General features: G+C 53.2%; 1 protein-coding gene across 1 annotated transcript in view; it reads left to right on the top strand.

The window, feature by feature from the left end:
- Positions 1-10,315: 10,315 nt before the first annotated feature.
- The window catches only part of TAF11 (TATA-box binding protein associated factor 11), a 13,238-nt gene continuing 3,641 nt past the window's right edge, over positions 10,316-19,912 (top strand). Inside the window, exon 1 of the mRNA XM_026053098.1 lies at positions 10,316-10,372. Within this exon, the coding sequence (XP_025908883.1) occupies positions 10,316-10,372 (57 nt within the window). The remainder of the gene's footprint in view (positions 10,373-19,912) is intronic.

The raw sequence follows: 19,912 nt of genomic DNA, 5'->3' as shown, positions 1-19,912 counted from the left end.
CTGAAATGGTCCTTCTACGTCCTAGCCAAGTGACTCATGGTACATTGCATCACAGAGCACTACGCAGACCTGCTCATTCACTTTAGTGTGCGAAGGGCCCTGGTGGATGAGGAGTTTCACTATGTCGGCATCTCCCTTCCACGCCGCCAGGTGAAGGGGGTAACAGCCTTTGCAGTCCGCTACGTTGGTCAGCGCGTCGTTCCTCAGCAGAACTTCCACCACGTCCCTGCAAGACAACGGGAACTTGAGTCCGGGAGGCATCCTGTTCCCAGTCGCATAGTATTTTGCGTCCCTGATTTTTTAAAAATCACCTGAAGAGGAATATTTCAGGGATTATCTTGAAATGAGATTTTAATACGCTCCTATTAAACGCTACCCAAAGAAGAAAGAATGAAAGACTGCTGAGATGAGCTTAGAAACAGCCTAAGTTATTTTTGTACCAATGCAGCTGAAAAGAGAAGTCATCCGCTAGCCACTCTGGTGAAAAGTGAATTGCATCAGCCAGTGAAGCTGAATAGAGACTTTTAGCTCTATTCAATCTCTCAGTAGTTTAGGTAGCAGTGACAAATGCAAGATCTACCACACTGAAGACTACAAATTAGAAACATATAATATAATGTGCAAAAGCACATTTAAGTGGTGCAAGCACAGCAATACTTTAGAAACCAGACTGCAGAAGACTGTTACTGAAGAGCTCATCTTTAAGACCTTTTCACATTTAATCCAAATCACTTGCAAATAAAGACGTAGGCGAAAGGCTCAATGTCCTGCCAAATTAAAAAAAAAAGTTTATGTATGTGTGTATATATATATATATAAAATATATAAAAAACTATATCTGACAACTATTGCCTCTGTGTATATTCACTTTGTGGCCTGAAGATGGGGTAGTTCTGCACCATTACCACCCTTGCCTTTAGGGGGAAACAGCTCCAGACCGGTGGGAGATTCACACAGAAACCAGTTTGCAAAGCACGCTGCCTTCTGCCGGGTAAAAGGCATTGAAAGACAACTCACCTATGACCATTCAAAGCAGCGTGGTGCAGCGGAGTGTAGCCGGTACTGTCCACGCAGTTCACATTGGGCCCCCTCCAGATGCTGCAAGACAGAAAACGCACAGGGAACACTTAGAGGGGCATCAAAGAGCTGGGGAATTCACAGGGGACTTGCGGCAGGTTCTCGTGCCCGGCTGGTTGTCGGCAAGCAAGCCTTGGTGGTGGTGGGCGGCCGCGGGCAGCAGCAGCAACGCAGGCAGGTTGCACAGTCCTGCGTCCGGAGAGAGGTTAGTAGCAAAGCACAGAGCCACTAAATGGATTAACTGCTTCATGCTTGATCAAATTGTCCAAGTTCTTGCCCCAGAGTTTGTGCATTCTGCTGCTGCCAGGCATCTTTCCACCATACGTGTGCTCACTGAAGAGTATCTTCAGAGGAACAAGTGCCTGCTCACATTGCCCACAAAAGCAAGAGCTGGTAAAGCATCAACCCACCGCTAACTCCCAGCTCTCTGCAGGACTTRCTGGATCTCAGAAACCCCTTTTCCTGCACACCAAGAGTCACCGGGGATGTAAGCAGGAATCCGTGGGATGCAGAGCCTCCTCTYGGTCACCAATGTGAAGACACAGTGACTTTATGCTGTCCAAAAATCATTTCCACCTGACAGCTATTAATGATCTATACAAAAAAGCAGGTGGTCTCGGAGCACTTTTGAGGACCCTGTTAAATTCCCTCCGTTGCTCAAAGTCTAACACCAAGGATTTAATGAGGCTGCAGAAGATAATGTCCCCTCTACCTGCCTCTCAGCACCCCACTTAAATCAGCAGAGGACTGCACAGGTGGGATGGGGAGGAAGCTCGCACTGCTCTGCTGCTAAAGGCCTTTGGTGGCTAAAGCCGCCAGGTCTGGCGCTCCCCAGTGCCACCACCGGCTTCCAGGGAGGAAGGAATCGGAATCCACGCGTTCTTCCAGGGAAATCCGAAGCCCTTCACCTTCCACAGCCCTCTATTGCAGCCCATCAGTCCTCACACGCTGCTCTAAACTCAAGACTTTGAGACCTAGCAGGTCTATTAAAGAGACCTCGTGTCTCCTAACAGAGCACATTTTCCTCCTTGCTCTGTTTTGCAACTAGAGGTTGAACATCACTCCCCTTCGCTCCCAATTTAATCAGTGCAAAATGAAGTCACCTGCTGCCTTGTACAGAGCAGCCCTGTCCCGATGGTTTCATTCCCTCCCCAGCAYGCAAGCCCTGCGACTCGCCGTGCCATGAGCCTGGGCAGCTATYAGGTTTTCTGCAATCACAGGGATTGCTCGAGGACCGCGAGCCAGAAACCGGCTGCACCGCAGCGCATAGGAGCAGCGGGAGAGGCACCCGGGAAGCAACAGGAATCCTGGACACACCATGCACAAACTCAGAGGCAACCCAAGCAATGCACCTCGCTCCAACACACGCCGCAGGAGATCGCGCTGAAGACGAGGAAAGTCTTCTTCCTCCAAGGCACTCCTGCTCCGGACCTTTACAAAAAGCTTCGGAGCCCCAAAACAGATGCAAACTGCACAACAAGAGGCAGTTATGGGGAAACGCGGCCAAGAAGACAGGGAAGAGAGCCACAAAAACCCACTTGCAAAGGATGAGAGGGTTTAACTGGAGGCATTCCTGCACTGCCGGCACCCCAGGCGTTGCAAGTGCCACCAGCAGCAGCTGCAGGACGATGGCCCGAGCCATAACCCGAAGACAGGCAAGTCACCAAACACAAGCAAAAAACTTATCAATAAAAAGAAAAAACGCAAGGAAGGGACCTGAGCAATTCAGAGGCTCCGGTTCATTTCTGGCAGAGGGCTCAGCCAGTGTGGTTGCCCAAATAATTTACCACTTATTTAATGTGGCAATTAATGGTTAAAAGCAGTGCCAGAAAGACTTGTCCGCAGCCTMGATCAACTGAAGCGCTACATCTGCAGCTCTCCTTGCACGCATATGAAAAAGAGCACTATTTAATGTAATTTCAGCTGAAAGATACATTTATGAAATAAAGAAAACAGAGATTAATCGCGTGCTGGAATAAACCAAGTAACTTGCTCCAAGTGACCAACTGGTTGGCAGCAAAAGTGGGGAGCACAAGATCCTCCTGGTTGAGGCTTTAGAGCAAAGCACAGAGCTCGCTCCATAGGGCTCAGGAGAGGAGCAAAGTCAGAGTCTWAAAGGACCTTCGGCTACTGCAAAAATCTTCTGTAACTGCTACCATGTAAAAAAACATTTTAAAAAGACTGTTGTGTCACTGACATTCCTGKTTTTTTTCCAAATAGAAAACGCTTTTATCAAAGAAAGGTCATATCCCCCAGAAGTTCAGACTGAAGGAACGAAAGGACCCAAGGATCTATTTCTATTTTGCTGTCAGGGGTGCAGGGGCAGTACATCAATCTCTCCTGCCTCCTCTTCCTCCCCATTTCTTGCAATTAGCAAAGCCATAAAATTCTATGGACTTAACAGAAGCCAAATCCTTCACCCCAGATTTATTTATGCAGTGCATAGCATTGAAGTGACAGGCTGCGATAAGGTCCCCAGCTTCTCCTATCAGCTCTAAACACAGGAAAACTGCTCGACCATGGTCTGCAGAAACGTGGAGCTGCAAAAGCACCAGCCTGGGAACGTTCCTTTTGAAAGACACCACCGTTCCCCTGGAGAGCTACTTGCAGAGGCCGGATTTCACTCCTGAAGTGAAGAGCGAGGCAGGTCTTGGGGGGTCAAGACAGAAATTTAGAGGTTTAAGTCAATGGCAACTCAGCAAGTAAGCTGCTCCAGGGAGCCCATCTCRCTTATCTGGAGAGCAGAGCTTCCCAAATCCCACGTCGGATGCTTGCAGGGGCGAGAAGGGCCGGGCGATGCCCCCCCCRTGGACGGGAACAGAGGCAGCGAGGCCGCAGCAGAGCCCCGACCCCTTTCTTGGGTGCCTCAACCACTAGATAACGCAGCAGCCTTTCCAAAACCAAGCTGCTGCTGCAGGCCCCGAGCAGACTGCAGCATCCCCGGGGCACGGGGAGAACGCGGCAAGGCCCCACGAATCCCTCCTCAAGCAATCCCTCTTGGCCAGCTTCGGAGAGAGGAACCCCAGCAGATTCCAGCCCCTGCAGAGGAAGCCAGCGGTGTCAACTGCAGCTTTGGGGGACTTCATATTCCTCTGTCCAGGTTCTCTTTGCTACAGAGCGAGTCAGYTGGGATGGCTGCTCCCCACTCAAAACCCTTTGACTTCTCCCACCTTCTCCGCACTGTCACCTTCTTACTCTGTTCATGCACCCAYTTCTCCCTCCATAACTCCATCCCTTTCTGCCCAAAAAGCTGAGAAATGGGAGATTTATTCACAACCTATCCACGTGTCCCAGCTACAGTGCCCGGGCCCCAAACATTTGTAGAGCCCACGGCCCAAAGGGAGCTTAATTTTGCCTGTCACTTTCAGCTTATTGTAAAGCACTTGACAGAACGAGCTTTTTGCCYTCATTAATATTTTCCATTAACTGCAGCAGAGTTAGCACTAAAAGGCCAATATTTAAGAGCTTGGCATTGTCATTTTCCAGCTGCGGCATCTTATGAATCACAAAAACAATTCAGACTCAGTATAGAAAATGTGGGTGGCCATTTAATACACAGCATAATTATATAATACATTGCAGAGAAGCCCAGCATTTTCAATGCACACGCAAGTCTCACTTAACATTCCAGTCCTGCCCAGGAAGCACTTGGTGGATATACTACTCTCTCACTAAAATTACTGCTTCCATTTTTCTATCAGAAAAGAAATGTGCAGTAACTCATTTTTTTTTGCACTCCAAATATGATGCTGCTGCCAAGCTCTTTGCAATTAGGTCCAGTAATTACCTGCTAACAACCAAGAGACTCAGAGCAAAAGAGTCTGTTAAAGGTCAAGGGATGGGAGAAGGGAAGWTGGTTTCACTTGTTTTTTTGCAATGATTCCCAACCAAGTTTTCTTCTGGTCAAGTGAAAGACAAGGCTAAAAACACAACTTCAGACACTTAAGAGGCGAGTAAAAGTATTGAACAAGCAATGGGAAAAGGAGGAAACAATCTGAACTAATAGCACTAGGGTTCCACTAAGATATCAAAATCACTGCTGAAATGCTGTTAGTTCAAGGCTGCAAAGCAGGAGGCTGCTTGGCAGCTAACGGAGAGGATGGGGAGAGCAACACCTCTAAGGAAAAAAACGTGTGCTCATAAACATCTGTGCAAAGCAGCTAGTTTGCAAACATTAAAAGAACAGAACTGCCAGAGCAGACAAATTCATCCCACTGGGATTTGAACACGCTATTCCAGGAAATCCGGATACTTGAGACCACGGTGCATAGGTTAAAGTCACAGCTAAGGGGAATGTGCATTAAACGTGCTCGGAGCCTGCCRGAGCATCGCTGCCCGAGGAGCGGAGCAGGCACCTTAATTGCAGCCTCCTCCCAGGGCAGGGGAGGCCAGCCTCGCTGCACAAAGGCCACGCTCAGCTGCGGATGACTCATTCCTCGTGCTCAGCAGACATCTCATCCCATCTCGCAGCCCGGGATTACTGCAGTGCCAGCCCGTGCGAGGCAGGACTCGGCCGCAGAGGTAACGAAGGCACCTGCAGAGGTTTGCGCAGCAGCACCAAGACCCCGCGTGAGCTCCGACCCTCCACGTTGGCAGAGCATTCCCGCTTTCCTTGCGGAAAGGGGCGCTTACGGCAGCTCCCAGTCAGCYGGTCAATCCAGCAAGGAATGACAATTGTGTTTCCAATTAGGGAGAGCAGGTGAGGACACGCAGTCTGCATTGCAAAAGGAAAAAAAGAAGAATTTGGTGCCTGCTGGAGGTGCTTTCCCCAAAACTGCATGCAGCTATTTAAAAATTATAGATATATTTTCAAACACACAAAATACAATTGACTGCTTCATGCGTTGCTTTGCACGAACACCCAATGAGTCTCAGAACGAGACACAGAGAAGCTGCTGAAGGCATTGCCTCCAAGTGTAAGATYTCCTCAAACAGGTAATGCCCTCACCTAAAGGCAACTTGATTTATGGAGGTATTTATAGGAAGAATTTGCTTATTTTGCAGCTACATTTGTATAGCAATTTTCTGGAAGCCCACAAACCCCTTAACTTTCCCAGATAGGTCTCTTGCTTGCAACAAACAGCTCTAGGTGGAGGCGCATTTGAATCTCATCTAGTACCAACCCGTTCCCCCATGAGGGACTTTCTCCTTCAACAGTTKCCACATTTAGATTACTTTAGATCAGGATCTTAATGAAGATGCGCTTACCATCAGCGAATCTTAAGTTCACATCAGCAGCTCTTAATGTAAACAACCAGCCAAGGTTTGCAGGCACCCAGGTTTGGGAGAGGGACTGTTAGGGGAAGATCTGAGCCTCCAGCTCCATCACCACATGAAGCAGCAAAGCCCATGGATATTGAGATAAAGCCCCATGGGCATCAGGACAGGTCTCTTAAGTAGTTGTCCTGCAGGAAAGAGAAAGCAGATGGGAGCACAAACCTTAGCATAGCCCTGAACTGCACCAAAACCAAGAAAACTCATGGGTGAGTTCTTCAGAGAGTCGAGGAATGACTTGTTTGATCTCTTACACACATCTGAAATTCTTTCCTTTTTAAAATTCAGGCCAAAAAGGAGGTTTGGCACATGAGAAAAACGTAACTTCCCTCTGAGCGACGCTGTCCCACGGCCCAGCTTCCAGTGGCGGGATGTAAAGCTAAAGCCTCCCAAGAGGGGAGGATCCGCGTGCCCGAAAGGGGCAGCGGGGGAACACAGGCTTTGCAACACAAAGCGGAGGAACCAAATCTCCCTCCAGGAACCGGACCAAGAACGAAGGTATCGGGGCAATCACTGGTTGAATCCTCAAGGAACCCACGCTGCCTCCGAACACCAATGGCCGCATCCATTTGTGCCAGGATCTCTATGGAATCTTGGCCACCTGCCCACTCGGTTCCTTTCCTATTGCTCTCCTGGGATCGCTTTAGTCTTAGCACAAGCGAGGAATCAGTTCTGCTGCTGTTTAAGTGGTATCTGCACCTCCCCCAGAGTGCTTCAACATTCAAGCTTTTGGAGGACAGGCTTAAAAGCATTTATTCCTGAAATGTCCCTTCTCTGCCTTTATCACTCAAAGTCAATACACGAGCACCTCCTCACTGCCTCCGTGCACACCGAAATCCAGCGCATTTCCCGCCCTGCAACACCCATTTGGGTGGGTTTCTTGCAGTGGGTTAGACATTCCCTTCTGTGCACCAGGAGGAGGCAGATGCATTTGACTCGTAGGAACTGTCTGGCTTTTAATTTACCTCTCGTCACATTCAACAGAGAAGTGAAATGCTGCAACGAAACAACGAAAAAGCAAGGGAAGAGCTTACTGTTACGGCTACCACTTCTTTTGAGGCTCGTGTTTATCCCTACCCCTTTCTTTAACTGACTTCTTTGGGTAGGAAGAGGGCAGCTCTACACCCTTCCAGATGGCTCCTGGCAAGAGAAACATATTTCTTTGAACTTAATGTATGGTGGGGCTGAGGGGGACCCTGCTGCCCGCAGCGTTGTGACACGGCRGAGGACGGGTCACTTGTGCGCGTTGTTCGACATCAAAGAAGGGCTYGGAGCACGATGCAAAACGAAGAGCTGCAGGGGGTGGGAAAGCAGGCCTGGTCTGAGTGCYGGCGCTGCCCTTTATTCTGAAAGCCATTACCGACACTCGCTCGGCAATCTGCTCCCGCTCCCCCGGCGTTTCCAGCTGATTTCAGGCAGCGGAGCGGCGTTCCCGTCCCGTACGTGCTGGCTGCAGGCACCCGCAGGCCAGAGCTGAACAGAGCTTTTCTGAAAGAACTGCAAATAATTGCAGATCTCCCCTGCAAAAAGGCAGGGAAGAGTCACCAGTGCATGTGCAGGGAACGGCAGGAGCTTTGGTTCCTGTCGTCCGCGCTCCGGTTGCAGCTCCCTCCCCGCRCACTGTCCGAGGGCAGCAGGTTGGCAGGGCCAGGGAAAAGGAGAAGGGAAGTTGAGAGCAAAGTGGCATCGCTCACAGGTCCTTGGAGCCTCCTCAGCTCCAGCTCACGGACAGCACCGTGCCTGGAGACTTCAGCACTTGAACCAGCTGAAGACAACTTGGAAAACATGGGAGGATGATCGAGATTCCAGAAGGGAGGGACAACACTGGGATCATCTTAAGAGTTTCCACCTAGCTTCTAAGGCACGTACCCGAAGCTCGCACGCAGTCCCTGCTCAGAGCTCAACAGCATTTTCAAACCRGCATGTCTGAATTTTCCCAGATCCGAATCCTCCCGACCCGGCACTCGCCGCTTTAGGAGTTTAACCCGAAGTGAACGGTTGAAAACGTTGCCTTTCTTTTGCTAGACAGGGAAACTGATCCCTAAGAGMAAGTGGAAATTGGACAACGCTTGCAAAACAATTACAATGCTTCTAATGAGATTTACGAAGCGTCYCTTCTGCAATGAATCCTCCCCTATTGAATCTGACTAGATGAGTTTGAGGAGCACGAGGGAAAGGAAGACATTCCTGCAGAAATCCAATAAACTTGGCGGCATTCTGGAAGTCATATAAAATTGCCTGGAGCTGATAATACCATCAAGTTGTGAACTGGAACTAGTGGAATTGCTACCATAACCATTCCTTGCTCCTCATTTGAAATTAAGCTTTACTGTTTCCACAGTGCTGCAGAAGTTAGTTATATCTAAGGAAAGAAAATGTAATATGAAAATAAGCAAAGTACCAGAGTTTTACAGTAAGCAAACTTGAATTTGAGTATTTCTTTCCCAGTGCCCATCACTCCCCTCCTTCACAGCGAATTGATGCACCAATTAAATGTTTAGGAATGGCAGAAAACACCCTCCTGGCTGTCTGGTCTGCAGAACAGCTCCAYGTTCATTGCCAGGCAAGATCATCAGGATTAGAACAAATCAAAGTTACTATTTTTGTCAGCACCCACCACAATCTGATCCGATCTGCCTCTCGGGGGGATTTCTAGCATCTAGGAGCACACTGGAAAGGCGACGCTTCATTCGGATACGGACACCCTCCTCCTGCTGCATCTTAGATGAGCTTTATGCCGAGAAATTCAGTATATCTCCATATTCTCCCCATCTTTCTATGCCAAAACAGCCTCCTAAAGAGCTCTCCTGTCTGGAAAGCCCTTCCCTCCTCAGGGAAGGTTCCTGCCGTGYCCGTGATGCCAGCTCCGGGTCACCGGAACATTTGGGAGCACGTGGACCTGCTCGCTTCCCGGCCAGGACGGCTCTTCTCTTTCAGACCGATGCATCGCGTGCCAAAGAGCGGAGCTCATTCCTGACCTGCGTGAGAAACAGGTAAATGGGCCGAGTAAAGCACACATGGAGAAGCAGAAATTTGGAGACCGAATTATCCCTTCCCCAGTGTCAATTAAGCAGCCAACGCAATTATTTTGTACCCACTTTTGCCTTAGGGAGGCTGAAAAAGATTAGATGGGGGCTCAGAGCAGCCCATTCCCCCCGAGGCTGCTGAGACTAGGGACGTGAGCCCTTTGCATTTACTCCTGCTCTGAAGAGCTGAGTTTTCCAGGCAGACGGGGGAGCGGGCGCTGCACCCCGAGAGCCCCGCAGCACACAGGGATGGGCAGGGARCGACGGCGAGCGCTAACGAGCTCACCCCCATAACGAAGACTGAACATAACSGGACGGGAGAGGAGGCCCTCAAGGAAAGGTGCCCAGGACTGCAGAATTAAGAGCTTCAAAAGCTTCCACTTAAGTATCTGGAGCACACGCTGCCCTTCAACATAGCCCCCAGCTCTCCCATCACTTCAGCAATCAAGTGGTTTCACCCACAAAGCTCAGTTTAAGTAGGCATTAAATCCCAGGGCGGTGGCTTAAGCAGCAGGCCCTGAAGGCAGGAGGCGGCCCCGGGCGAGCAGGCAGGAACGGGCGGCAAGGCGCAAACACGGCGGCTGCGACCGCGCCAGGGCCTGCGCACGGGCTTCCAAATTGGGCGCCCCAAGAGCAAGRGCCTGAGCAGCTGCGGGGAGGGAAGCTGAAAAGCGAGTTTCCAATGGCCTTCAAGGGACTATTTAGCACAAACCCTGTCCAGCCACGTTCAAATACTGCTGTGAGAGCCCCCTGTTCTTCCATACAGTGGGAAAGCATCAACTGAACGCTCGCCAGGCAACAGTTTTCAAGCRAGTGTCAAGCACCAAGTGGGACTGAAACTCGAAGGAACCTCCTTTTACTCCAGAAGCATCTCAAGATCTGGCCGGTTAACGGGAGGGCACGAGGACTGAGGGAGTAAATTATTCCTGAATCTCGAGATGGCTCCTGTACAGGTTGTCATCACTCGTCTCCGCTATCCGTACAGCGGCGATAAGGTGCGAGCTGCAAAACCCAAGTGTGCAAGTCAGGCCCAGCCAAGTATACATTCCACACTGCCYGCATATAAGACAGTTTTTAGGCAGCATTTTCCCAAAATCCTTAAAATACTTCTGCCCTGGAAAACACAGAAACAGACCTGAGCTTTTTCCTGTGTTAAATGCAGTTCTTGCAGYCAGGAGCTGCCTTTGGTGGCAGAGCTTTTCCCAACATAATGTTTTGAACGCAGGGTCACATCCMCAGGGCAGAATATTCAGGTGTGAACCTATCCCGGGACAAAGCTCTCCATTACCTCAAACYCTCTCCCGCGAGCAGTTACATCTCAGTGGTAACTGATGACACCCGTGGAGCTGGGAGGATGCTGCGGTTTACAGCTTCCCCCCACATGCTGCTCCGGGGRGCGGGAGCAGAGCCTGCTTTCCCACCTCGTTCCCAACTTTCCAGAGGAATTTCAGATAAGAAGAACAAGCCAAGCACGCACGAGCTGTGGGATAACACCCGCATCTCTAATTCCCACAAGGACTCCTGTAATATCCAAGACGAACGCCTTGTGGAGCAGTTATGGTAAACACGCAGGAACAAGAGCGGGCGACACGCTTGCGCACTCCCAACTGAAACGCAGTATTTACCTTCCTAAAGTTGCCTTCCAGGTTCAAGCTCCTCATTAACCTCAACAGCGGAGACTGGCCCCGTTTATTTTTGCATCGGAAAAGCTCGTTACGGACGATGCAAACCAGCCGGCACGCGCAGAGCAGGCGCTTCCCGGCACGGATTCCACGGCTTAGGAACATCGCTTGGCAAGGGGGGAAGCCCGGGCACGTTTCTAACCCCGGGGACCTCATTTCTAGGCTTGACGGGACAATGCGGACTCGCGGGAGCAGCTCTCCTTCGGCTGAGTCGGTTCGAGGGCCATCCGAAGAGCGTCACCTCCTCCCAGCCGCAGGGCCAGAACGACAGCAGCTTGCTTTTTAACCAATTCTCGTCTTTCTAGGTCTTTTCGTTGAGTGAAAAGGAATGTCAAGGACATCCTGTTTCATTCTTTCCGTCAAGCATTTCCTCTAGCCTCRGTCGGAATTACCCCCCAAAAGCCGAATCGAGCGCTCAGCACGTACCTGCTCCAAGCCCGTTGTGTTTTCAGCTGTTTCCAAGGCAGGGATGAGCTACAGGAGCCCAGACACGCGCCCCCAGACTCCTCCAGGCTGAAACGAGGCTTTACAAAGCACCCGATGCCACGAGAGGAACGCAARTCATTTGTAGGCACATAAAGTAGTTACTAGAGACGCACCAGGACAMCCCGAAGTCACCCGCAGGAGACCGCAGCGCGAATCGAGGCCCTCTGAAAGCCTTGCCCCCGAGAGCCGGCACGTCACCAGATTTAACTCTGCCCCGGGAGAAACAGCAGCCTGAAAAACACTGGAAAGAACCAAACGCCACGTYGGGGGCCTCGCAGGCCTCTATCTCGGTCATCTGCTGGACTTCACAGTCCTTGCAACAGAGCCAAGACTAGATTGCAAAACTTCCAAGTCCCCAGAGGTCACAGCTTTATCAGAACCCTCTTCCTGCTTCCTTGAGAAAGGCGATTTCTGCAATGAAGAGCAGTAGGGAAGGGCCTGGGAAGGCCCTACGTGTCCCCGCACGGGAAGGCTTCGGGCCTCGCCCAGCACTAGGCTTCTTTAATCGGATTACACTTTAAAACCAGACGTTTTGCTCTGTGACGCTAAACTTGAAAGGATTTCTCCCGGTGTCCTAATTAGGATGAGGCAAAAATCATTCCAGCTAATTTCCAACCCACCCCAGCCCTAGATTTGAAAGACCACCAGTGATATTTTCTGGCTTGTTTGGCTTGGGAGTCTGAAAAACAGCAGGCAACAGGATTAGATACAAGTCTAATGAGATAATGTATTTACACAATATTTATGGCCCTCACTTTTAGCCCAGGTTGTGTTGTCGTATCCTTAGCATGCAGCACTGCGGATGCTCCCTTTAACCTGGAAAAAGCTCAAGGTTTAYTCTTAAATTTAATTTCCCTTTAAAAGAAACCAGGCGCTTGAACAACAAGCTATGGGTGCTCACGTAATACAAGTTTCCCAAGCCCAAAAGACATGAACTCAGCTCCAGCTTTGCTTAAACTCTATAACCCGGACTCTTCTGCAGAGCTTGGTGGGAGCCTTACATGCACACCCTAGTTTTAAAAGCAGCTTCTTTGGTTATTTTTTTAACATGCAGCTGCTTTCAGACCTAAGTACCCATTTTATTCATTAACTCTTCATGTTAATTGGTTAACCCAGAGCGAGGCGGGTTGCATCAGCAAGTCTCCTGCCAACAGACCCGTGTGTACACACAGGCCCTGCCCTCGGCATCGCGGGGCCTCCCGAATATTTAAGCCTGCGTTTATTAACATGAGGAAAACAGCTAGATGCATCGGAAGCGGGGGATGCATGGACTAAACTCCAGGATGCTGCTGGTGAAGGCAGCAAAGGTGAGGATGTGCCCTGTCCAAACGGACACGGTGCATAAGACAAAAGAAGAGCTTTGAACCAAGCTCGTGGACAGGCATCCAGGTGCCCTAGGGCAGTTTCTTCCAGGACCCAGATGTCTGTAAAAGCTTTTCCCCGGCACACGCCACTACCCAGAGCCCAACTAGCCCCAGGTCCAGCTCCGGTGCAAGGGCAAAATCCAGAAAATCTAGCTGGGAAACTCTTGTGTTGTCCTCCAAGGCCACCTTGCTCCAAGTAATGCAACGAAGGAACCGCCCGATAAACCTGGGGCATTTCTGATGCAAGTCCCGGTCGCCTCGCGACAGCACAGAGCCATTTGTTTAACGCAGCCAAAACGGCGCGCTTGCCACGACAAACATCCAGGCGACGAAGGCGGAGACGCTGCCCRCCTTCGAGCAGGACGATCCTGCTGCGCGCGGGACGGCGGCAGCCGGGAAGCTGCAGGCTGGGCTGCCCTGGCGCAGGAACGAGGCCGTGCGCACACCGAGCACCAGCTTCTTCCCAAGCAAAACTGACGCCTTTTGCCCTCCTTGACATTAATTRAGGGTTTTACCCCTTCATTTGTCCACTGAGGATTTTCCCTTTGCTGACAGCTACAGTCCCGCTGCACTCGCACTTCATTTGATGTTTTTTGCCCTTCTGCAGARAAACTGTATTAGGAGTCCGTTGCTATAGCAACGTCCCAATCCTGACCAGYTGTATTTTTACCGGATTCTGTGCAAGGGAATTTATCTCATTTCCACGACTAAGCCCTGCCCCGGGGCGAGCTCCTCAGGACAGGCCCGGCGCCGCRTCCAGCCGGGGCAGGGAGCCGTCCCCGGTGCCAAGGGCAAGGAAACGGGGCCGTGGTGCCCACGTCACGGCTCTCACCTCAAATCAAGGGGACGCTCCGCTCGAGACGATCCCATCCCTCGCCAGGACCTGAGGGCTGCAGCGGCRCCGCCAGCCCCGCCGAGAGGGGTAGGTGCAGTCTGTAGATACAGGYATAATCTGCAGGTATCACCTCTCTTCATATCGCATCTTTCACTCATTTCTTGTCTTTCCTGCTTGCTCTCCCTTTAATTGCACCACAATAATACATTWCATTAGAAATATCAAGTGAGATTGATCACTGATGAACATCATCATCAGATGAACACTGTTCCTTGCTCCATTGCTCCCCATATATCACAGAGAGCTTCCCACGCTCATCTTTAGAAGCTGCTCTCTGCCAAACCTCTCTAACCAGTGGGCAAGTTTAGCTGCAACACTCAAATATCACTGTGAAACCCCAAAACTTTTCCGTGAGCACCCAGTGTCCAGCTGACACTACTCCACAGAGCTCCTGGTTTTGAGCGCAGCACGTGGGATGGAGCTGCTCGGCAGGACATTTCTTTGGTTTCAGGTCTGCAGAAAGGATCGTGTCTGCGGAAGTGAGGGTGTCTCACTGCCCTAGTGCCTCCTGCTTATTTGCACACATTCCTGTGGTTGTGGTCCCTAAATTCCTACGCACAACTCAGTAGCAGGATACCAAGTCAGGGTGCACGGATCAAAAAGCCACGGGAGACCYCCCAACCTCCTGCTCAGTCCACTGAAGCCCCACAAACATCACTAGGCAAACAGGACAAGCCCTTCCCTCTACTCAGCTCTGGTGAGACCGCACCTGGAGCACTGTGTTCAGTTCTGGGCACCCCAGTATAGGAAGGACGTGGAGCTTCTGGAGAGGGTCCAGAGAAGGGCAACCAGGATGATTAAGGGAATGGAACATCTCTCGTATGAAGAGAGGCTGAGTGAGCTGGGCCTGTTTTCTCTGGRGAAGAGRCGGCTCAGAGGGGATATGATTAATATGTATAAGTTCAGGAAGGGAGAATGCAGGGAGGAAGGGGACAAGCTGTTCTCACTGGTGGCCAGCGATAGGACGAGGGGTAATGGCCACAAGCTGAAGCACAAGAAGTTCCGTCTCCAGGTGAGGAGCAACTTCTTTACTGTTAGGGTGACAGAGCAGTGGAACAGGCTGCCCAGGGAGGTTGTGGAGTCTCCTACTCTGGAGGTCTTCAAAACCCGCCTGGATGCCRCCCTGTGCCACATGCTCTAGGTGTGCCTGCTTGAGCAGGAAGGTTGGACTAGATGRTCTGTAGAGGTCCCTTCCAACCTTAAATATTCTGTGAAATATTCTGTGAATTCTCCACAAATTGCTCAATGCAGCTCCTTATTGCAGCATAAATGGGGTGAACCCTGGAGTCCTCAAAATGCAAATTTCCAGGAGCCGCTTGGCGTTCTAACCAAACCCCGAGAGCGCCCGACTCAACCACTCCCGAACACCAAAGACCCCCTCAGCGGTCCAGGTTCCTGCAGCCACTGGGAGTTTCCCGGCAGCCTCGCTCGGGCCCGGAGGGGAAGGCAACAGCCCCAGCTGGTCCTGGGGCCGGGACTCTCGGGGTCTTCTCTTCAGCCGGACACATCAACACCCCTCCTGCCGCGTCCTCGCCCGCGGTCGCCACGCCGAAGCATTTGGGTGCTACCCAGACCTGCTCAGTGCTTCGAAACTCTCTGACGAGAGACTCAAATGATGGTTAAGCCGCAAGCAGCCTAATCTGCTCCGCGTGAAACAAAACAGCGGCCCCTCCGGGAGCGCGACGCCCCTCGGAGCCCCTGCAGGGCTCTCGCCCGCGGTCCGCGCGGCCAGGAGCCCGTGGGCATCCCAAGGAGCTGGGGAGCCACCCCGAGGCGCTGCTCCGGAGGAGGAATGGGCACGGGCAGCTTGAGGGCGCCTCGTTTGCTCACCTGGAGCCACTCGGCCCGGCTCCCACAGCAAGCAGAGCTCCCCAGGCAGCAGCCCAACCGCAAAATCCYGCTGACCAAACAAGCGGAGAATCCTCCAAAGCTGAACTAGAAGATCACACAGATACTCGACTCTTAAAAACACTGCCGATAATTGCAGCCTTCCTGAATTATTGAAGAAGTGCTTAGGAAACAATCGCACGGAAAGAGCAGGCGCGCACCCCGTGCCTGCGGCACTAATGCCCGAGCACTAGTATTGCTGGGAGTACCTAATTAAAGAGAGATCCATCCTGCTTAGCTGTTTGCAGGGTGGGTGGGGAACAGAAGCCCGTTCCAAGCATGCCGAGATATTATTAACCACAGCACCCAGAAAAGCAGAGGACTCGCTCCCATCTCTGTCACGGCCCTGTTTTACGAGGCAGCAGGAATGCACCAGGAGCAGCTTCCTCCTCGCGGGGGAGGATGAGGCGGGTGGTGCCCGCGGCTCCGGGAGCCTTCCCGGGGCGGTCTCACTCCGGCCGGGCCTCGCGCTTCCCAGGCAGGGCAGCGGCCGCCGGTGCCCCAAAGCGCCTTCCTCTCCGGCGGCCGCCCCAGGTGCCACCAGCCTCTGCGGCCGCCCTCGTCTCCAGGATCTCCAGGGGCACGACGGCGTGGGCAAGGACGCAGATCAGCCGCACCTGCATCTTCAGGCCATGGGCACACGTTGTAGCACCTGCTGAATCACTTCTCGAGCCCATCACGCTGCACCGGAGCAAATGCGCAACTCCGCTTTTCTCCCTCCTCCCCTCGCCCTACACAAATCATTCCAACTCTGACCACATCTGGACTACGCCAAAGTGTTCAACCATCACACCATGTCATTTCCCAAACCAARGAAACTCCTCAGCAGTGACGCTGCTGCGAACTGCCTGCAACGCTTGCTCTGGCTTCGGGGAAGCACACACCGAGTCCCTTCCCACCACGGATGTGATGAGAGAGGGCCCAGCTCTCAGCAGAAGTCTCTCCTCACCGCACCGTGGAGGCTGCACGTGCAGCAGCCCAAGGAGCAGCCTCAGCCTCCCCTCGACCCACGGGGCTGCAGAGCTGGAGCAGGGTGCGGGTCTCCTGACTCGGCCGGGACACCTCTGATCAGCAGCGCTACCGCCCCGACCTCCGTGCGTGCCGGCACGGCAGGCCACGGACGCGTTCCCGCCTTCTCGCCCCTAATGCTGCAGCGGCGCCACAAGCAAAACTCTAAATTCTATAGCTCCTCTGCGAAGCAGCACCACACATCTCAGACTATATGGATTCCCAAAGCATTCGGAATTCTCGGGTGCCTGGCTCGCTAAGCGGCGCTTCCTCCCGGCGCGCGGCGCTTTCACCACTGCTGTGACCGGATCACGGGCTCTGCCGGCTGCAGCGGAGGCGGGAGGGCTCGGGTCGGCACCGCGGTCCCGGGGCGGCGCTGGCCGCTTTCCGAGGCCACTAACGGCTCCAACGGTCTCATCGCATGAGTGGATCCCGCCGGGATCCCGTCAAAGCCTGCCGGGCTCCGGTGCTCTGCAGGACCCACCACCCGCCCTGTCAAAAGCCAGGTCCCCTCCCAGCTCCAGCTCCTCATCCTCTCCATGTCCCTCCTAAGAGCACACCCTACCACTTGCACACCCTTATCCACATTAGCTTGCCACCAGGGCTGATTTTTCTACGTATTTTTAGTGCTACAGGATGACACATGTGCCCCCTCGATCCTCCATTCTACCTTTTGTGCTTCCTTCTCCTTTGACTCACAGCCCATCGCATCTTTCTCCCTTTTTCTTGCAGAATTTTGCCTTTTCTTTTGGAGTTTATACGTTTCTCCCACACCCATGGGGAAATACAAGATCCCCAAACCTGACAAAGCTCACATTTAGGTTGCAATAAGCTTAACAGCCCACAATTTATTTGCAGCGTGTTGAACGCAAAACTCTTTTCGTGACCCACCTCAAATGCCATCAAACGTCTCGGAATAACCTGGGCCCAGTGCCTAGGAAAGCGACACGTTCTCTCGGGAACACGTAGTCCAAACAGCGAGAYGGTTAGAAAATAGAAACCAAAATACTTCCCTGACATCAGAAAGACCTGGAATCAGACGGGAGGAGGAACAAGGCAGCTCTGTCAGCCCAGCAGAGCCTTCATGACCCTGTTCTGGGCACGAGYGCCACGGGAGCCAAGGAGAGCAGGGCAGCTCCAGAACCAGGAGCTCTCTTTTCTGAAGGGTATGATCTAGATCACGCCTGGTCCCCATACCTAGTTTGTGGTTTCTTTATCTACCAACAGTGAATGTAGATGCTGCTTGGCCCGCTCGCCTGCACTATGGAGCCCTGACAAGGAGGCAGCCACCGGCCAAAGCACCTTCTCCACCCAATTATTTCTTCCATTAATGCTCCCAATTAATCGGCGCTGTGACACCCTCTCGGCACATTTCCGAGCTGTATTTATCATTTTTAAATTAGAAAATGCACCTCATTATCTTCAGGAAAAAATAATACATGAAGACACATATTTAAGGGAAAACATTTCAACTTTAGAGCTCTTCTTGCCCAGCTGCAGGGCTGGCCTGTCCGCGCTGCCCGATTTCTGCCACCTTCCGATGCCACCCGTTCTCTTTAAGTTGCCCCCTTGGCCCTTCCACAGCTCCAGGTGACAGAATTGCCCGTTTCCTGCTTCCCAGCCCTCGCAGTGATTTTAGAGGTTGGTAACAGGGCCTTGGCACCAGGGGCAGGAGCTAATTTCACACTTTGCAGGATCAAACCAGACCACAACACAGCCAGGACGACTCACAAGGGAGCAACTTTCTTCCCTCGATACATTGAGGCCACCTGGGACCTTATTCCGGTTACTGTTTTTTGGGGAAACTCAATCCCCACTGCAACGATCCCGTTTGTTGGTGCTCTGCTAAGCGGACGCGAAGGATCCGTCACTGCTCCGACAGCTCCCAAGGAGGGCTGGGACTTGGAGCCATCCCCTGCTCCCACCAGGGCTCCTTGGGTCCTTGGTGCTGAGCAAGGGCTGGGTTTATCCTGCAGAAAACGTGAGGTTTGAGCCCTACCCACCTTGTCCCAGCTGCTCCCCAAGCAATTGCCAGGCTTCTCATTGCAGGTTAATTCAGCGGCTGCTCCTCACGAAGAGCTCGTGTCGATAAAACGAGCACACGGGAGTCGCTGAAACCCATGCACAACAAGCTGACAGGAGAGCAGAAATCCTCAGAAAACCTCCAAATTGCCGAAAGCCCAGCTTCTAAACTGGGCTGATGCACAGCACGGAGAGAAAGACTCAAAAATGGGGAAGTTGGGTGGGAGAAAGGGACCCCTAAGGCGCGCAGGTACAGGAGCCTCGGCTCCGAGTGACAGCGGACCTTTGCCATCCGCGGCAGCTGTCACCGCGCGACGCTGCTCGTGCGACGCCGAGCAGCCTCCGGAGAGGCCGAGCAGCCTCCCGGGCGCACGGCGGCCTCCGCGGCGCCGCAGGGACACGCGCAGCGAGCGCTCAGCTCGCGGGCCTCTCCACTTTAGCTGAACACCCTTCGAGCACAGCCGTGCGCCCGCAGAGGAGCCTCAGGTGTTCAGATCCCACTTCCGACAMGTGTTCAGTGTGTTTTACACGAGAGGATCACCGGGTTCCGCCCAGGAACACGTTTACACTGGAGGCACCAAGGCACACGCACCAGGAACAAGGAGCGCAGCAGGGCTGCTCCGCGCACGGGGTCCAACGCGCGGCACCGCGGACACCAGCAGGGTTTGTAAAGGGAAACGGGATCGAGTTGAGCTGCAGACAAGCACGGGCAGGCTCCGGCGGGACGGCGAGGGGCTGCTCCTCCGCCACAAGCGGGACCCGCCACGGCACCGCTTCCAGCGGGGAGCCGGGACGGCAGAAAGCTGCAACTGGAGAAACGCTCCGGCAAGTGGTTCCCTCGGGAGACGCCGGGAAAAGGGGAGGAGAAAAAAACTAACAAAGATCCGGGAGCTGCGGAGCGGGCTGCGCGGAGCAGCGGGGCCCGGAGGCGCCTGCACGTCCCGCCCGGCGCCCGCGCCCCGCAGCCCTCCTGCCGGGCGGGAGAGCCGCGGGAGAGGGCGCGGCGGCGGCGGGGAGAGCCCGGCGGGGAGAGCCCGGCGGGGAGAGCCCGGCGGGGAGAGCCCGGCGGGGAGAGCCCGGCGGGGAGAGCCCGGCGGGCGGCTCCGCAGCTGCCCCGCGCGCTGCCGGGGACTCCGCAGCCCCGCGCCCGGCGGCAGCTCCCGCCCGGCCCGGCCCCCCGGCGGCGCCGCC

This window comes from Nothoprocta perdicaria, unplaced genomic scaffold (assembly GCF_003342845.1).
Source record: "Nothoprocta perdicaria isolate Ctin4 unplaced genomic scaffold, notPer1 scaffold_97, whole genome shotgun sequence".
Taxonomy (NCBI): domain Eukaryota; kingdom Metazoa; phylum Chordata; class Aves; order Tinamiformes; family Tinamidae; genus Nothoprocta; species Nothoprocta perdicaria.
Note: the sequence above shows the minus strand (reverse complement) of the source record. Positions and strands in the feature narration are given on the sequence as shown.